General features: G+C 47.6%; 1 protein-coding gene across 2 annotated transcripts; it reads left to right on the top strand.

The window, feature by feature from the left end:
• The first annotated feature begins 802 nt into the window (after positions 1 to 802).
• Positions 803 to 5,450, top strand: CUNH17orf97 (chromosome unknown C17orf97 homolog). Of its 2 annotated transcripts, none has more exons than XM_041665739.1 (2): positions 803 to 1,073; positions 4,945 to 5,450. In XM_041665739.1, the coding sequence occupies exons 1-2, from the start codon at positions 869 to 871 to the stop codon at positions 5,421 to 5,423; spliced, it is 684 nt and encodes a 227-aa protein (XP_041521673.1). In that variant the 5' UTR covers positions 803 to 868; the 3' UTR covers positions 5,424 to 5,450. The 2 variants fall into 2 exon arrangements, with proteins under 2 accessions (XP_041521673.1, XP_041521672.1); XM_041665738.1 differs by having other exon boundaries at positions 4,942 to 5,450.
• The last annotated feature ends 10,212 nt before the right edge of the window (positions 5,451 to 15,662 follow it).

Here is a 15,662-nt window from a genome sequence, read left to right as displayed (position 1 = left end):
CATACAACATAAAACACATGCATACAAGCTCAACAAGAGGTACACATACACTCAGGTGAAATATACACAAAATAAACATTAATTAATAAATTCTCTTTTTAAAGAAAACAAATTTGTTTTGTTTGTTTTTCAAAACAGGGTTTCTCTGTGTATTAGTCCTGGCTGTCCTGGAACTCACAGAGAACCGCCTGCCTCTGCCTCCCGAGTACTGGGATTTTAATGCCACCACTGCCTGACAGAAAACCAATTTTATGAGGTTCCAGGACTGGTGTCTCATACCTGTAATCCTAGTTACTGGGAGGCTAACGCAGGAAAACCGTGAGTTCCAGGCCTGCTGGGATACAGTGAGAGTTTCAGACCACCCTGGACAATTTATTAAAGTGTGTATGGGGGGGGGTGTGCAGATAGCAATAGCTCATGCCTGTAATCCCAGTCCTTGGGAGCAGGTACAAGAGAATGAGGAATTAATTCCAGGTCAGCCAGCTCGAACTTTATGAGACCGTGTCCAAAACAGATAAAATTTCTCTTTTGATAAATAAAATAAGAAAATAGAAAAAGAGAAAAAAAGGGCTGTCATTTAAAATGGCACAGAAGTGACTAAGATATATCACTGTCAGCCCAAGCATGAACAACCTCTATCCTGCTTCGCACTGGTCACCTTGATTTACCAGGTCTCAAACAAATCGAAACACGCATGCGTAAGGCTAGGGGCGCAGGCGGCCCCTAGCGGCGACTTCGTAGTTGAGCTTGCGACTAGGAGCGGTCGCCATGGAGACGCGTGGCCAGGCGAGCAGTGAGCGCCTGGAGCCCGCCTGGCGCGGGTCCTCGGCTGTTCCCGGCGCAGGTCGCGGTCCCGCGGGGCGGGCGGATGGCCGGCCGTGGTGGGACCGGAGCGGCGGAGTACGGCGAGGAGGGAGAGGACGACGACGAGGAGGAGGCGCGGGAAGGAGGCGCTGAGGGCTCCCCGAGTTCCAAGCTGCCCCCCATCGTGGGCACCACCTCGGATCTGGCCAAACGGAAGGTGAAGAAGAAAAAGAAGAAGAAAAAGACCAAAGGTTCGGGCAAGGGCGACGGTAAGAGGAGCAGCTAGCGAGGCTGCTTCGGCTCTTGGACCTGAGATTCCTCATACAGATGCCCCTTCTACCTGGAAGTCACCTCAGGCCAGAAACAGACACCACACCCCGACAGTGACACAGGACACTTTGGGGCAGCCCAGAGATGCCCAGCCCTACCCATAAGACTATGCCCACCACCACAGAGACCCCTTAATCACAAAGGAAGTCTCTACCAATTTTAGTCCCAATATATCCAAAGACCCCCTCCACCGAGAACCCTCAATATCTAAGGATCTTCCACCCCACACAGATACCCCCACAGATACCGACCCCAAGAACCTTACACCTAATTTATGTATACCCACCTCCTTTCAACTTCCTAGCTCCTCAGGCAAACACACCCTTCCAGACTTCTCAAAGAGACTAGCCCAGAAGCAAAGGTATTAGTTGATACTCCCACAGAGGAACAGACAGACTTCAGGCTCTCTCCCCTCTAGTAGGAATCAGCCCCGTGTAACTAGACGTAGACAGACTCTTCCGTGAATGGACTCCACCAAGGGACAGCTATATAGTGTGGAAACTCATGGCCGACCCTTCTCATCCTGCCATCACCACCCACACTTTGTTGTTTTGGTTTTGGATTTCCAAGACAGTGTTTCTCTTTGGAGCTGTGACTGTCCTGGAACTTGCTCTGTAGACCAAGCTGGGCTTGAGCTCAGAGATCTGCCTACCAAATTCTGGGATTAAAAGCGGCGTGTACCGCCGCCACCACCACCTAACATCACTAACACTCTTTACACTGCCTTCTTATAGCAATTTGACACTATTCAACTAATCTAAAGTATGGTGGCACCTTCATGCATACACATGTAGGCTGCACACATGTGGATTTGGTTAGGTACTTACGTAGATGCATAGATGCCAACACAAATTGCACAACTAGATACTAGACACGTTCATGCATAGATACACCCATATATCATACCCATGCAGGTACTCTAGACACTCACATGCATAGATATCCATATATCATACTCATACAGGTACTCTAGACACACACATAGATATACCCATCTATCATACCCATGCAGGTACTCTAGACGCTCACACGAATAGATATACCCGTATATCATACCCATGCAGGTACTCTAGACGCTCACAGGCATAGATACTGTTTAGGTGAAAGCCCCACCTCGGTACCACCTCTCTCTCTCTTGCCAGTCCCGCCCTGGAGTAACCCCACCTAGCTGTGGCTCCTTCCCCTGAGATGTTCAAGATCACACCTACAGGGTAGTTAAGACCCTGCCCATAGACCAGCCACGTGATTTCTCTCCTGCTTTCTTCCCCGAGAGTCACCCAGGAATTGCTTTGCTCAGATTAAGTCTAGTTTTATTAATTCGGCTGGATTTGGTTTATTGCATAGGTGGAAAAAACCACAACTGGGAATATCCAAAAATACTTAGCAGATACCCCCCTCCAAAACATTATACCCACACAGGTGTGCTAGGCACTTACATTCATAGACATGCACAAATATCACACCCACAACAGGTAACTCTAGTCTTGCTCACCAAGACCTTCACCTGTGAACACGTACACCAGCCTTCCAGGAACCCAGAGTCCCTGCCTCTCCCTAAGTTCAATCATAGAACCCCCAGATATTCTAGCAAAGACACCAAGTGCCCACTCTAATGAAGAATGCGGCGGTGAAACAGGATGACTCCACCCGGCAGTGATGTGACGCCGGTGTCACCTGTGTGGCTTTGGCCAGCAGGAAGTGGCCCTAACTTCTGGCATGGCTAGACATGGGCTCAGGTGTTGGGCATTGGCTGCACATGCAGTGTGGGTAGTGGAAGGGACTACAGGCTTCCCACAGTGCTGTGGTTTGGGGAAGGGGCAATGGGGGTTATGGTGACTTCTGCAGGCAGAATGGAGCTAAAGGGAGGAAAAGGCAATGGATTCCCGGTGTACCAGCAAAACACGGAGTAGTTCGCTTTGTCTTTTTGGTGCAACTTTTGACTGTGGAAATCAAACTGTTAGCAGGGGCCAGCAGATAGTTTTCAGAGAATAGGAGGGTGAGGAAATGTCAAGACTGAATCGTATTATTATTATTATTATTATTATTATTATTACCACCTTAATCCTCCCACAACTTGCCTTTCTTGAGGAGATATAAACGAAAGAGGAGCTGATGAAAAATTAGCATTTAGGGCTGGAGAGATGGCTCAGAGGTTAAGAGCATTGCCTGCTCTTCCAAAGGTCCTGAGTTCAATTCCCAGTAACCATATGGTGGCTCACAACCATCTGTAATGAGGTATGGGGCCCTCTTCTGGCCTGCAGGCATACACAGACAGAATATTGTATACTAAATAAATAAATCTTTAAAAAAAATTAGCATTTATAGCATTTACAAGCAATTCTGCAGTGCTAGAGATGTGAACAGAGAAAAAGGGAGGGGAAGGGAGAAGAAAGGAGAGGGAAAGGGAGGGAAGGGAAGAAAGGAACGTGCAAAGGTACATAAGTGAACCTGGGCTCTTTTTTTTTTTTTTTTTGGTTTTTCGAGACAGGGTTTCTCTGTGGTATTGGAGCCTGTCCTGGAACTAACTCTTGTAGACCAGGCTGGCCTCGAACTCACAGAGATCCACCTGTCTCTGCCTCCCGAGTGCTGGGATTAAAGGCGTGCGCCACCACCGCCCGGCCCCTGGGCTCTTTGTAGCTCAGTTGATAGAAGGTTTGCCTAGCACCCACAGAGCCCTGGAGTCCATCACACCAGAAACCAGGGGTACTGGTTTATGCTTGGAGTTCTATCATTGGGAGTTGCAGGCAGAAGTTCAAGCTCATCCTAGGCTATTTAGGGAGCTTGAAGCCAGCCTGGAGATATGTGAGAATCCATCTCAAAAAAAGAGAGAAAAAAAAAATCCAGGCAGTGGTGCCTCAGGCCTTTAACCCCAGCACTCAGGAGGCAGAGACAGGCAGATCTCTGTGAGTTCAAGGTGGTCAACCTGGTCTGCAGAGCGAGTTCCAAGGATAGCCAGAACTGTTACACAGAGAAACCCTATCTTGAAAAACCAGGGGGGAAAAAGAAGAGGGGGGGAAAAAGGAAAAGAAAAAAGAGGGGCTGGAGAGATGGCTCCATGGTTAAGAATACTTGTTCCTTCAGAGACCCAGGTTCAATTCTCAGCACCCACATGGTGGTTCACAACCGTTTGTAACTCCAGTTCCAAGGGATCTGATGCCCTCTTCTGACTTTTCTGGGCACCAGAATGCACATGGTGCACAAACAACATTCAAGCAAAGCACTTATATACAAAAAGTAAATAAATCTTTTAAAACACTTTAAGGAAAATAAAGAGCATTTCCTGGTTCCATACACTACTGATTACAATATTTGTAATTTCCCCCGTGTCCCCTCCATTCCCCCCCCCTTACTACAGTGTGTGGACGGGTGTAGAGTCACAGACGTGGGAAGAGTATTTGGTGTGCAGGTATGAGGTTAAGTTGAGGGATAGCAGATGCAGTAAGAACAGGACACCAGGAGTCATACGGGCCTTCAGATCTGGCTTCTCCTTTTGTCGCTTGACACTAACGGTTAATGAAACTTTGGGGTCTCTTTAGAGTCTCTTGGTTCCCTGGTTGGGGTGTAGGTCGTGGCAGAGCTTATGTTTAGCATGCACAAGGCGTGAGTGCACCCACAAAAAGAAAAAGGTGCCTCTGGCACTAAAATACCTTGATGAAAGCATCCAGGCAGTGGCGATGTCCCAGGTTCCTGCCATCTGAACCCTGGCTAAGGGCAGGCCCCGTCCCTTACATCACTGGTTCATTAGGCATTCTAGCGGGCACAAGGGCATTCTAGCAGGCACAAACATTTGTCTCCTCACCTCCTCAGCAGATAAACATCACAGTCGAGGTCGGAAGAGTCAGCCGCTTTCTTCATCTTTCCATGACATCTTAAATCCCCACAAAGATCATGGCTCAAGAGCAGAGCCCAGAGATAAAGAGGAAAGTCGGCACGGCCTTCCCTATTCGTGCAGCATGAGTCACCCCTACTTTACCGAAATAGAAGAGAGCCTTTCGAACCAGATCAATGAGAGTCTGCGTTGGGATGGGGTTCTGACCGACCCCGAGGCAGAAAAGGAAAGGATCCGCATCTACAAGATGAACCGGAGGAAGCGGTACCGGCTCGTGGCCCTCAAGGGCTTCCACTCGGATCCCAGCATGGAGGAGAGCGTGGAGAACCTGCCCTACCTCTCAGACAAAGACTGTGGTCTGAGCAGCAAACAGCCCAGCTCCAAGGGTGACCACGTGCATAGCTACTTTGAGGCCACAAAGCTCTTGCACCCCGAATTAGCCACCACTGCAGCAGAGTGACATCAGTCCACCCCGCTACCATGCTCCTCCTTGCCACACGTTTATATGTTTAAAAAGAATCATAATAAAAAGAAATGAGACCAGAACCCAAAGTAAGCCTATGCTTGTAGTGTGGGGTTGGTGCCCAGGTACCAAGGAGTCACCATCCCTATTCGAAAGGTACCCCTGGGACTGAAGAGATGGCTCAGCGGTTAGGATGGTACTGCTTTTCCAGAGAACCTGAGTTCTATTCCCAGCACCCACATCAGGCTGCTCACAACCCTCAGCAGCAGGGGAATTTGATGCTTCTGGCCTCCTTCATAAGCAGGTACACACACACACACACACACACACACACACACACACACACAGACACACACGGTTAAAATGGTAAAAATTTAATTTTAAAGGTAAGCATTCCTTTTGTGAGCACAGTGCTGTGCCTATCGGAATTTCCTTTTTCTTAAGTAAGCTGTCATCTCTGTAATTTAATTTCTCAACACTTTGACGTTTGTAAGTTGTTCAGAAAAAAAAAACAGAGTATGTGTAGCTGCATATATCCTGAATCATAAGCTGATCCTGAATAAAAGTCCTACAGAGTGCGCATCCACAGGTCTATGCAGCCCAGTTTGGCATTAAACTCCTGATCCTCCTGCCTCCCAAGGGCTGGATTTCTCATGCAGCTCCATACTCAGCTGGAGGTCTTTTTCTTTTAACTAAATACACTACTTGCTCTTCTGTGTTGTTTAAAATTTGGGTGCTAGGGGCCTAGGTCTTCCAGAGGACCCAGATTCAATCCCCAGCACCCACATGGGTGCTCACAACTCTTTGTAACTCTAGTTTCAGGAGATCTAATGCCCTTTTCTGGTCTCCACAGATACCAGGTATGTGCGTGGTACACATACATACAGGCAAAACATACACACACATAAAATAATAAGCAGATAAATCTTAAGTAAAGCAGGGGGGGGGCTGGAGAGATGGCTCAGTGGTTAAGAGCATTGCCTGTTCTTCCAAAGGTCCTGAGTTCAATTCCCAGCAACCACATGGTGGCTCACAACCATCTGTAATGAGGTCTGGTGCCCTCTTCTGGCCTGCAGACATACACACAGACCGGATATTGTATACATAATAAATAAATAAAATATTAAAAAAAAAAGAGTAAAGCAGGGGGCCGGAGAGATGGCTCAGTGGTTAAGAGCATTTGTTCTTACAGAGGACCTGGGCTTGATTCCCAGCACCCACATGATCGCTCACAACTGTGTGTACTCCCAGTTCCGGGGGATTCAACGACAACTTCTGACCTCCTCAGGTATTAGCTTGTGGTGCGCAGATTTATATGCAGGCAAAACACCCATATGCATGCAATATTAGTTTTAAAAATTAACAAAAAAATCTAAAATGTCATCCCTGGGAAATAATTATGTGAGATCCCCAAAGCAAGGTTGTTTCTTTTAATAGACATTTGTGTGTGTGCTCTGTGTGTGTGTGTGTGTGTGTGTGTGTGTGTGTGTGTGTTACTGAGGATTGAAGCTAGGGTCTGATGCGTGTATACACTGCCATTGAGCTCATATCCCCAGCTGTGGTGGCGCACACCTTCAATCCCAGCACTTGGGAGTCAGAGGCACAAAGATCTCTGTGAGTTTGAGGTCAGCCTGGTCTACAAAGCAAGCTCTAGAACAGCCAGGAATATATATAGAGTCTCTCTCTCTCTCTCTCTCTCTTTAATTTTATAAAGATAGTTTTACTTTTCAAGTTTTTCAGTACTGGGATTGAAACTGAGCATGCCAGGCAAGCACCCCACTGCCAAGCTCTGCCCGTAGTAGCCCTCTTTTTACTTTTTTTTTTTTAAAGATTTATTTATTTAGTATACAATATTCTGTCTGTGTATGCCTGCAGGCCAGAAGAGGGCCCCAGACCTCATTACAGATGGTTGTGAGCCACCATGTGGTTGCTGGGAATTGAACTCAGGACCTTTGGAAGAGCAGGCAATGCTCTTAACCTCTGAGCCATCTCTCCAGCCCCCTCTTTTTACTTTTTATTTAAGAATTATTTTATGTGTATGAATGCTTTGCCTATGTGTCTGTCTGTGCTTCACATGTGTGCCTGGTGTCCTCCTCAGAGGCCAGAAGAGGGTGTAAAATCCTCTTCTGGATTTAACAGACAGTTGTTGAGCACCACGTAGGCGCTGGGAACTGAACCCAGATTCTTTGGAAGAGCAGTCTCTCCAGTCCCATCTTTTTACTTTTTAAATTATATGTATATTGGTGTCTCTGTGTGTGGGCATGGGTGCCTATGAAGGCCAGAAGAGGACATCAGATCCTCTGGAGCTGGAGTTACACTGACTGTGAGCCACCTGATGTGGGAACAGAACCCAGGTCTCTGCAAGGGCAGCATACTTTCAACCACGGAGCCATCTCTCCAGCCCATTGGTGTCTTTTATTTTGAGTCAGAGTCTCTTTAAGATGCCCAAGTGGGCTTTGAACCTGCATCTCTTCCAGCTTCAACTTCCCTAGTAGCTGGGATTACAGGTCTGTGTCACCAGGCTGAACTTTAAGCAAAATTCTGGAACATTACAAAATGTCTTGCTAGCAAGAACTCCACCACTTGGGAAGTAGCAGTAAGAGGATCTGGAGTTCAAGGTCATCCTCAGCTATTTAATGGATTTGAGTCCAGTCTGGGTTATATGAGACGCCATTTCTACACACACACACACACACACACACACACATATAAATATACACATTTATATGTTTTTGTTATTTTTTTCTGTGTTGCTTAACCCACATATTCTCTCCAGATACCTGCTAACAGGGCAAGAGAGACCACCAGTCTGAATGCAAAGGGAGGCAAGGGAAGAACAGGGCAAGAGAGACCACCAGTCTGAATGCAAAGGGAGGCAAGGGAAGAACAGGGCAAGAGAGACCACCAGTCTCCAACTCTTGGACTCAGGTGACCTTCCCACCTCACTCTCCCAAGTAGCTGGAACTACAGGCCTGGGTCTACAGCTAGGCTTAATAAGTATGCTTTTGTTGTTTGTTTGTTTTTGGTTTTTCAAGACAAGTTTTCTCTGTGTGTCCCTGGTTGTTCTGTAGACTAGTAGACTAACCTGACCTTGAACTCAGAGATCTGCCTGCCTCCGCCTCCTGAGTACTGGGATTAAAGGTGTGAACTATCACCAGCCCACTAAGGTTGAAGTGCGCGCGCGTGTGCGCTCACACACACACACACACACACACACACACACACACTAGCCAGGGGTGGTTTTGCACACCTGGCTCCCAGAACTAGGGAGGCAGAGGCAAGCGGATCTCTGTGAGTTCAAGGCCAACCTGGTCTACAAATTGAATCCCAGGACAGTCAGAGGCAACACAGTGAGATCCTGTCACAAAAGAAAAAAATCTTGCTTAAAAAAGTGACGGTTTGGGCTGGAGAGATGGCTCAGAGGTAGGAGCATTATCTGCTCTTCCAAAGGTCCTGAGTTCAATTCCCAGCAACCACATGGTGGCTCACAACCATCTGTAATGGGGTCTGGTGCCCTCTTCTGGCCTGCAGGCATACACACAGACAGAATATTGTATACATAATAAATAAATAATTTTTTTTAAAAAAAGTGACATTTTATCTGGGCATCACAGACATACAAGCCCAGAAAGCTTTTATTTAATTTTATTTTTTAATATATACTTGTGTTGGGGGATGTACATGAGCCCTTCTGAATTCCTGTGAGGAGCCAACTTTTTGGAGTTGGTTCTCTCTTTTCTCCATGGTCGGGGGGGGGGGGGGGTTCAGACTCAGGTCTTCTTGCTTTGACGCTAAGGCCCTTTACCTGCAGAGCATGTCAGCCCTAAGAGGGCTTTCACAATTCCACCGTGGTGCTGTGTGGCTCCTGGGTGGTTTAAGATAAGACTGAATGGACCCCTCCAGCTTCCCTGTTTTTGCTAATTACAGGGCAATAAAACCGGGAAGGAGGAAAAGCCTGACCATTTTTGCTCTCTCTGTGCATTCCTGAGCTGCCACCCTGGTGTGTGTGTATTCCTTCTAGGTCCCACCTTACTTAAGATTGCGACACTTTATAGCAACTTTATTGTTTCTAAATTCTTGCATGTTTGCTCCCTGAGCAATGGGAATTATATCCGTTCTACAACTGCACTTTGGAGACACGAGGCGACACCCACACCACTCCTAAGAGATTGGCAAAAAGGACTCAAAGTCTTTTGAGGAAACCTCAGTCAAACGACTGCTACAGATGGGGTTCACTTCAGGTAATTGCCAGAATCCTGATAGCAACTGTAAGGTGTATCAGGCACCTCCACTGCCCAGCATAGTGTTAGTCATTCAACAAACATGATCTCGTTTTCTCTGCATAGTTATCTCTGAGGGAGGAGGGTGTTGTGATTTCCATTTATACACAAGGAAGCTGGCAGAGAGGGAAAAGGACTTACCCAGGGTGGAAGAGGAGGTGCTGGGACGTCCAGCCCAGGTGTGCTTGTCCCAGAGATCCAGGGGATCTAAGCAGGGGGGACCCACAATGCTCACACTTCCGGAGTACAACAGGAGAGGGACTAAGATGGCCTGGCACCCACTAGTCCTTGGCAACCTTGTCGCTGGAACTGACGGTATTGGAAAGAAGGGGTCTTTCCTGGGACTGTGACTACCCGGAGGTGGGGACAGTTGTCTGGGAAGACCCGTTAACCAGCAACAGAAGACCCCTAAGGTGCTAGAAGTTTCCAGGTGTCTCCTTGCCTCCCTATGCACTTGTCCATGGGCACATTCAGCCTTTGAACACATTGCCTTGTTCCCTTCCGATTGCCCCCAGAAAGGGATCCTAACTCATTGCACCATCCCCACTCAGTCACAATTCAAACTGATACTTCAGGCTCCGAATGCCTGTGTCTGTGCACCACAGAGAGGCGTGGTGCTTGTGGAGGTCAGAAGAGAGCCTCAGACCCCCTAGCACTGGAGTTACAGATGGGTGTGCCCCACCCACCACGTGGGCGCTGGGAATAGAACCTGGGGCCTCCAGAAGAGCAGCCAGTGTTCTTAATGGCTGAGTCAACTCTCAGGCCCTGGGCACAACTTAGAAGCAGACAGTGTCTTGGTGCTGCCCCCAGCTGAAGCAGCTGGGTCAGGATTTGCAGCATAAAGATCCCTAGCTGATTTGGACTCCGACTGGTCCCCAGATGAATTCTCATGTTTCGGGAGGTCTGGTGAGGACAGTCACAGTCTACCTTTGTCTCAAAGTATCTGTTGAAGGACGTGTGTGTGACACACAGCCTCAGGGGATGGAGATGACCTGTCTCCAGAGCGAAGGGCAGGCTTGACAGCTACTTGTTATAAAAGATTCCTGCTGTCCTGGTCGGAGTGGCCTTTCTATGACAGCCTCTTATGGCTCCGCGCTACCCGGAAGTTCTCAGCATCTCCTATGGGAAACACGGCTGGGGAACCCTACAGTTGCTCACAGGCCAGCTACTGCTGCAGCTGTGACTAAGCCCACCCTCTGTGGGTGGCGTAATGAAACGAGGGCAGACTGTGTGCTAGCTATTCGTCTCGGCACTGTGACAACATGCCTGGTGATGGCAGAGAAAGATGAACGCTGGTCCTAAGCTGGCCTCCTCCTTTCTCTGTCTGGAACTCCAGCCCTTGGGATGGTGCCACCAACATTCAGGGCATGTCTTGTCCCTTCAGGTAACACCCTCACAGATACACTCAAACATGTACCCCGGGATTCCCCAGGAGTTTGTTTACTTAGATGTGGATTTACGAGCCTAGGTTGGCCTCAGCCCCACTATACAGCTGAGGATGGCCTCAGCTTCCGGTCTCACCACACCAGCAGGCCCATTTTACGAGGAGGTAAGGGACCAAACCCAAGAGAGTCATGAGTGTTAGGCAAGCACTGCCAGCTGAGCCGCATCCCCAGCCCTCCCTAGGTGTTCCTTAGTTTAATCAAGTTGACAAAATTAAGTCCCACAGGCTTTTCTCAAGAAATACCTGAGTTTCACAAGCAAATTAGAAAATGTGTCTATGACCTGGCATTGTGGTACATGAAAGTCCAACACTCAGGAGGCAGAGACAGGCAGAACTCTGTAGGTTCAAGGTCAGCCTGGTCTACATATTTATTGAGTCCCAGGACATCCACAGCTATATAGGGAGATCTTGTCTCAAAAAATAAAACCAAACCAGGTGTGGTGGGATACACCTTTACTCCCAGCACTCGGGGTGGGGATGGGGTGCAGAGGCAGGTGGATCTCTGAGCCAGAGACCAGCCTGCTCCACAGAGCGAGTTCCAGGACAGCCGGGGCTACACAGAGAAACCCTATCTTTAAAAACAAAACAAAACAAACAAAAAAGAAATACAGCTACAAATTCTTTTTGTTGTGGTGCACATCTATACCACAGCGCTCAGGAAACTGAGGCAGGCGGATTGTGAGTTTGAGGTTCAAGGCCAGCCTGGACTACAGGATACTTTGCCTTAACTAGCCAAACAACAAACAGCCCAACAGCGACAGTAAAAACACAACATGATCATCTCCCCAAGCCACTAAACTCTATCTACAATCCGCTTGCTAGGGACCGGAGATCACTACAGAGACGGTTCATTCCCCCCTCGTTTCTGAACATTGGGTTGGTTTCCTGTTCTTCTGGCTGTTCTAAACAACTCTGCAGTGAATACCCTTATATGTACATTTTATGAAAAGTTCCAGTGCTTCGGATGCATTCTTGGGAGTAAAATTACAAGCTAGAAGATAATTAAAACAAACACGTTGCATAGCTGCTAACTCAGGCCGGGACTGTTGGAAGCTCTTCTCACTCAGCGGTGCCTTTAATCCTGGCATCGTCTCTGAGTGGGAAGAGCTCTTGTTCTCTCCAGTTTATAGAGTTTGAGGAACAGGAGGTAGCATGGCTAACAGGTGACAAAGCTGCGATTTGAACCCAGGCCTTCTGGCTCGGCGTCTGTGTGGACTTACCTGCCCCTCTAGTTGGCTTCCTGATTTCCTGAGAACCAAACCGGAAGTAGCCCGGAAGAACTTGTGTGCCTTTGATTTCTGCTCCTCTCCACCACCAGGTGCTGGTAGAATCCTCTGGGAACCTGATGCCAGCTGGAAACCTGTCCTTTCAGGCTGGTGTCGCCCAGGCTGCTCCTTGCTCTGGCGTGCTTGTGGTGAAGCTCAGGACCGAGTCTTGCTCTCCTATCAGCTCGCTGTTGTATGGCTCTTGGTGATGGCCTTACTCACGATGCATCCCTCTCCTGCTGGCCTTTATTCTTTCACCTGCTGCCTTTTAATGTAGTCATGCCTGCCCTTTCTTCAAAGCAACTGGATCCAAATAAAAGCTAAGTAAGTACGAGCAAGAAAGTTCATGTAAGCTAACTTTTCAGGGCCTTCCTCGCTCCGAGACTTCTTTGGTGGTGGCGGTAGGAGGCGTGGTGCTGGCACTCAGAAGATCCTATTAATTTTCTTTACCTGGCTTAACTAGCTAAACAAAGCTCTTAGGCAGCACAGGAGGACAGTCATTTGTCATCAGTAGCAATTGTTTCGACACAGCCAAGATCCCCGAATACTCATTCTGAACCAGCGGCTTGCAAAAGGGAACAGAAGCTGTCTGCTCACACTTCATGTGGTCCAGAGCCTATTCTGTAAGGCTAAAGCCTGGATTCATGCTCCCACCATTTACAAACAGTGCCTTGCCTAGCATGTGTGAGGCCTTGAGTTCAATCCCCAACACTGCAAAAGAGAAAGCCGACCCACAAAACACACACACATACACACACACAGTGTCATAGTTATTGTTCATAAAAAGGCATATGAGGCAACTTATAAAAAGAAAATATTTAATTGGAGGCTTGCTTACAATTTCAGAGGTTGAGTCCATTACCATCATGGCCAGGAGCATGGTGGCAGGAAGACAGGCATAGTGCTGGCATAGTAGCTTACATCTTATCAGCAAGTTGGTGGCAGAGAGCCAGCTAATGGGGCATGTCATGGGTTTTTAAAACCTCCAGTGACACGCCTCCCCCAACAAGGCCACACCCACTAATCCGTATCAAACAGTTCCACCAACTGGAGACCAAGCATTCAAACACAGGAGCCTATAGAAGTCATTCATATTCAAACCACCACAGTTAATATGAAAGAAACTTGTGTTGAAAGTCAGCCCGACTCCTGAGTAGTGCAGACCGGCCTGGACTTTGTGATTGTCCTGCCTCCATCTCTCCATCGCTGGAGTTACCAGCTTATGCTACCATGCTCTGCGCAAAAATCTTTCTTCTTGTTTTTCATATCCTTTTATTGATGTGTGTGTGCGTGTGTGTGTATGAATTGACGGTCATCATGTGTGTACAGGTACACAGGAAGGCTACAGGGTGTTAGATTCACTGGAAACAGGCAGGTTACAGGTTACTGTAACAGGAGTTACAGGCAGGTGGGAATTGTCTGATATGGGTACTAGGAACCAAATTCAGGTTCTCTGCAAGAATAGTAAGTGCTCTTAACTGCTGAGCCATCTCTCCAGCCTCTAAAGCACAAATCTTGACAGACTGGAGAGTCGGCTCAGCAGTTAAGAGCCCTTGCTGCTCTTGCAGAGGGCCTGGGATCGATTCCTAGCACCCACATGGTGAGTCACAACCTCCATGAATTCAGTTCCAGGGGATCCAAGGGCCTCTTCTGATCTCCAAGGATACCAGGCATGAACATGGTGTACATGCATACCTGCAGCAAAATACTCATATGTAAAATAAAATGAATAAATCTAAAAATACATTTTTTTTTATTTCTTTGTGTAGCTCTGGTCAACCTGGAACTCACTCTATAGACCAGGCTGGCCTCGAACTCACAAAGATCTGCCTGCCTCTGCCTCTTCAGTGCTGGGATTAAAGGCGTGCGCCACCACCTCCTGGCCTAAAAAATTTTTTTTGAAGTAAAAAGTTATGTGTTTTATTTTAGTGTGTGTGTGTGTGTGTGTGTGTGTGTGCAAACTTGTGAATTGCTTCATGTGGGTACTGGGATCCCAAATCCAGTCCTCGGGTGGACAGCAATGTCTCTTCAGCCCCTACCACTCTTACTCTTCTGTGCATCAGGATCCCACCACCCAAAGAGTGTTCTCTACCGTGCTTTGTCTCCGGGGAATTTCTCTTTTTGCTAATACTTCAAGCAGGATAGAAAGACAAGGGTAATTGTGGGGACACAGAGAGGAAGTGAAGGATCCTGCCCCTAAAACTGAAGCCTGCCACTAGCTGAGAATCAGAATTCTAGCACAATCAACGCCATGTGCTGTAAGGGACCTCAATCATTACGGAGCCCAGGCTGGCCTTAACTCAAAACCCGGCTTTGGCCTCCCAGGTGCTGGCCTCACAGGTGTGCACCACTATTTGATTGCAACTGATTCTTCTCACTATGTAGCCCTGGTTAGTCTGGAACTTGCTATGTAGACCAGGCTAGCCTAGAACTCACAGAGATTGACCTCTCAAGTGTTGTGACTAAAGATGTGGGCCACCGTGCTAGGCTCACAACTGATTCTTAGCTGTGTATACTCTGAGACCTTGATGTAGTCAGTTCTCACTCAACAATCCCTGGTAAAGTTCTAAAGTTATTATAAAGTTTTCTATATAAACACCTCTGATAGGGACAGTTTTACTGCTTTCATTCCAATCTTCATTTTTTTTCTTTTCTTTCCCATTCTCCCCCCCTCCCTCTCTCTCTCCTTCCTTCCCTTCCTTTCTCCCTTCATTCCTTCTTTGCTCTCTCTTATTTTTTTATGAGACAAGACCTGTCTTTGTAGCCCTAGCTGGCCTGCAACTCAGAGAGATCAGCCTGCCTCTGTCTTGCTAGTTCTGAGGTTACCATACCAAGCTATGCAGAAAGCTTTCTCGTCGGACTATCTTTGGACCTAGAGATTTATTTATTTATTTATTTATTTTGGTTTTTTGAGACAGGGTTTCTCTGTGGTTTTTTTGGAGCCTGTCCTGGAACTAGCTCTTGTAGACCAGGCTGGCCTCGAACTCACAGAGATCTGCCTGCCTCTGCCTCCCGAGTGCTGGGATTAAAGGCATGCGCCACCACCGCCCGGCGGACCTAGAGATTTATTATTAATTATTAAAGCTTGTCCTTAGCTTAGACTTTTTTACAACTAGTTCTTATTTTTTTTACAGACTTTTAAAAATTTATTATGTATACTGTGTTCTGCCTGCTCACTAGAAGAGGGCACCACCGGATCTCAGTACAGATGGTTGTGAGCCACCATGTGGTTGCTGGGACTTGAACT

The sequence above is a fragment of the Microtus oregoni genome, unplaced genomic scaffold, assembly GCF_018167655.1.
Source record: "Microtus oregoni isolate MIOR12 unplaced genomic scaffold, Mior012 000015F_ref0000493, whole genome shotgun sequence".
Taxonomy (NCBI): domain Eukaryota; kingdom Metazoa; phylum Chordata; class Mammalia; order Rodentia; family Cricetidae; genus Microtus; species Microtus oregoni.
The sequence above is the reverse complement of the archived record's forward strand: the minus strand, read 5'-3'. Positions and strand labels throughout refer to the sequence as shown.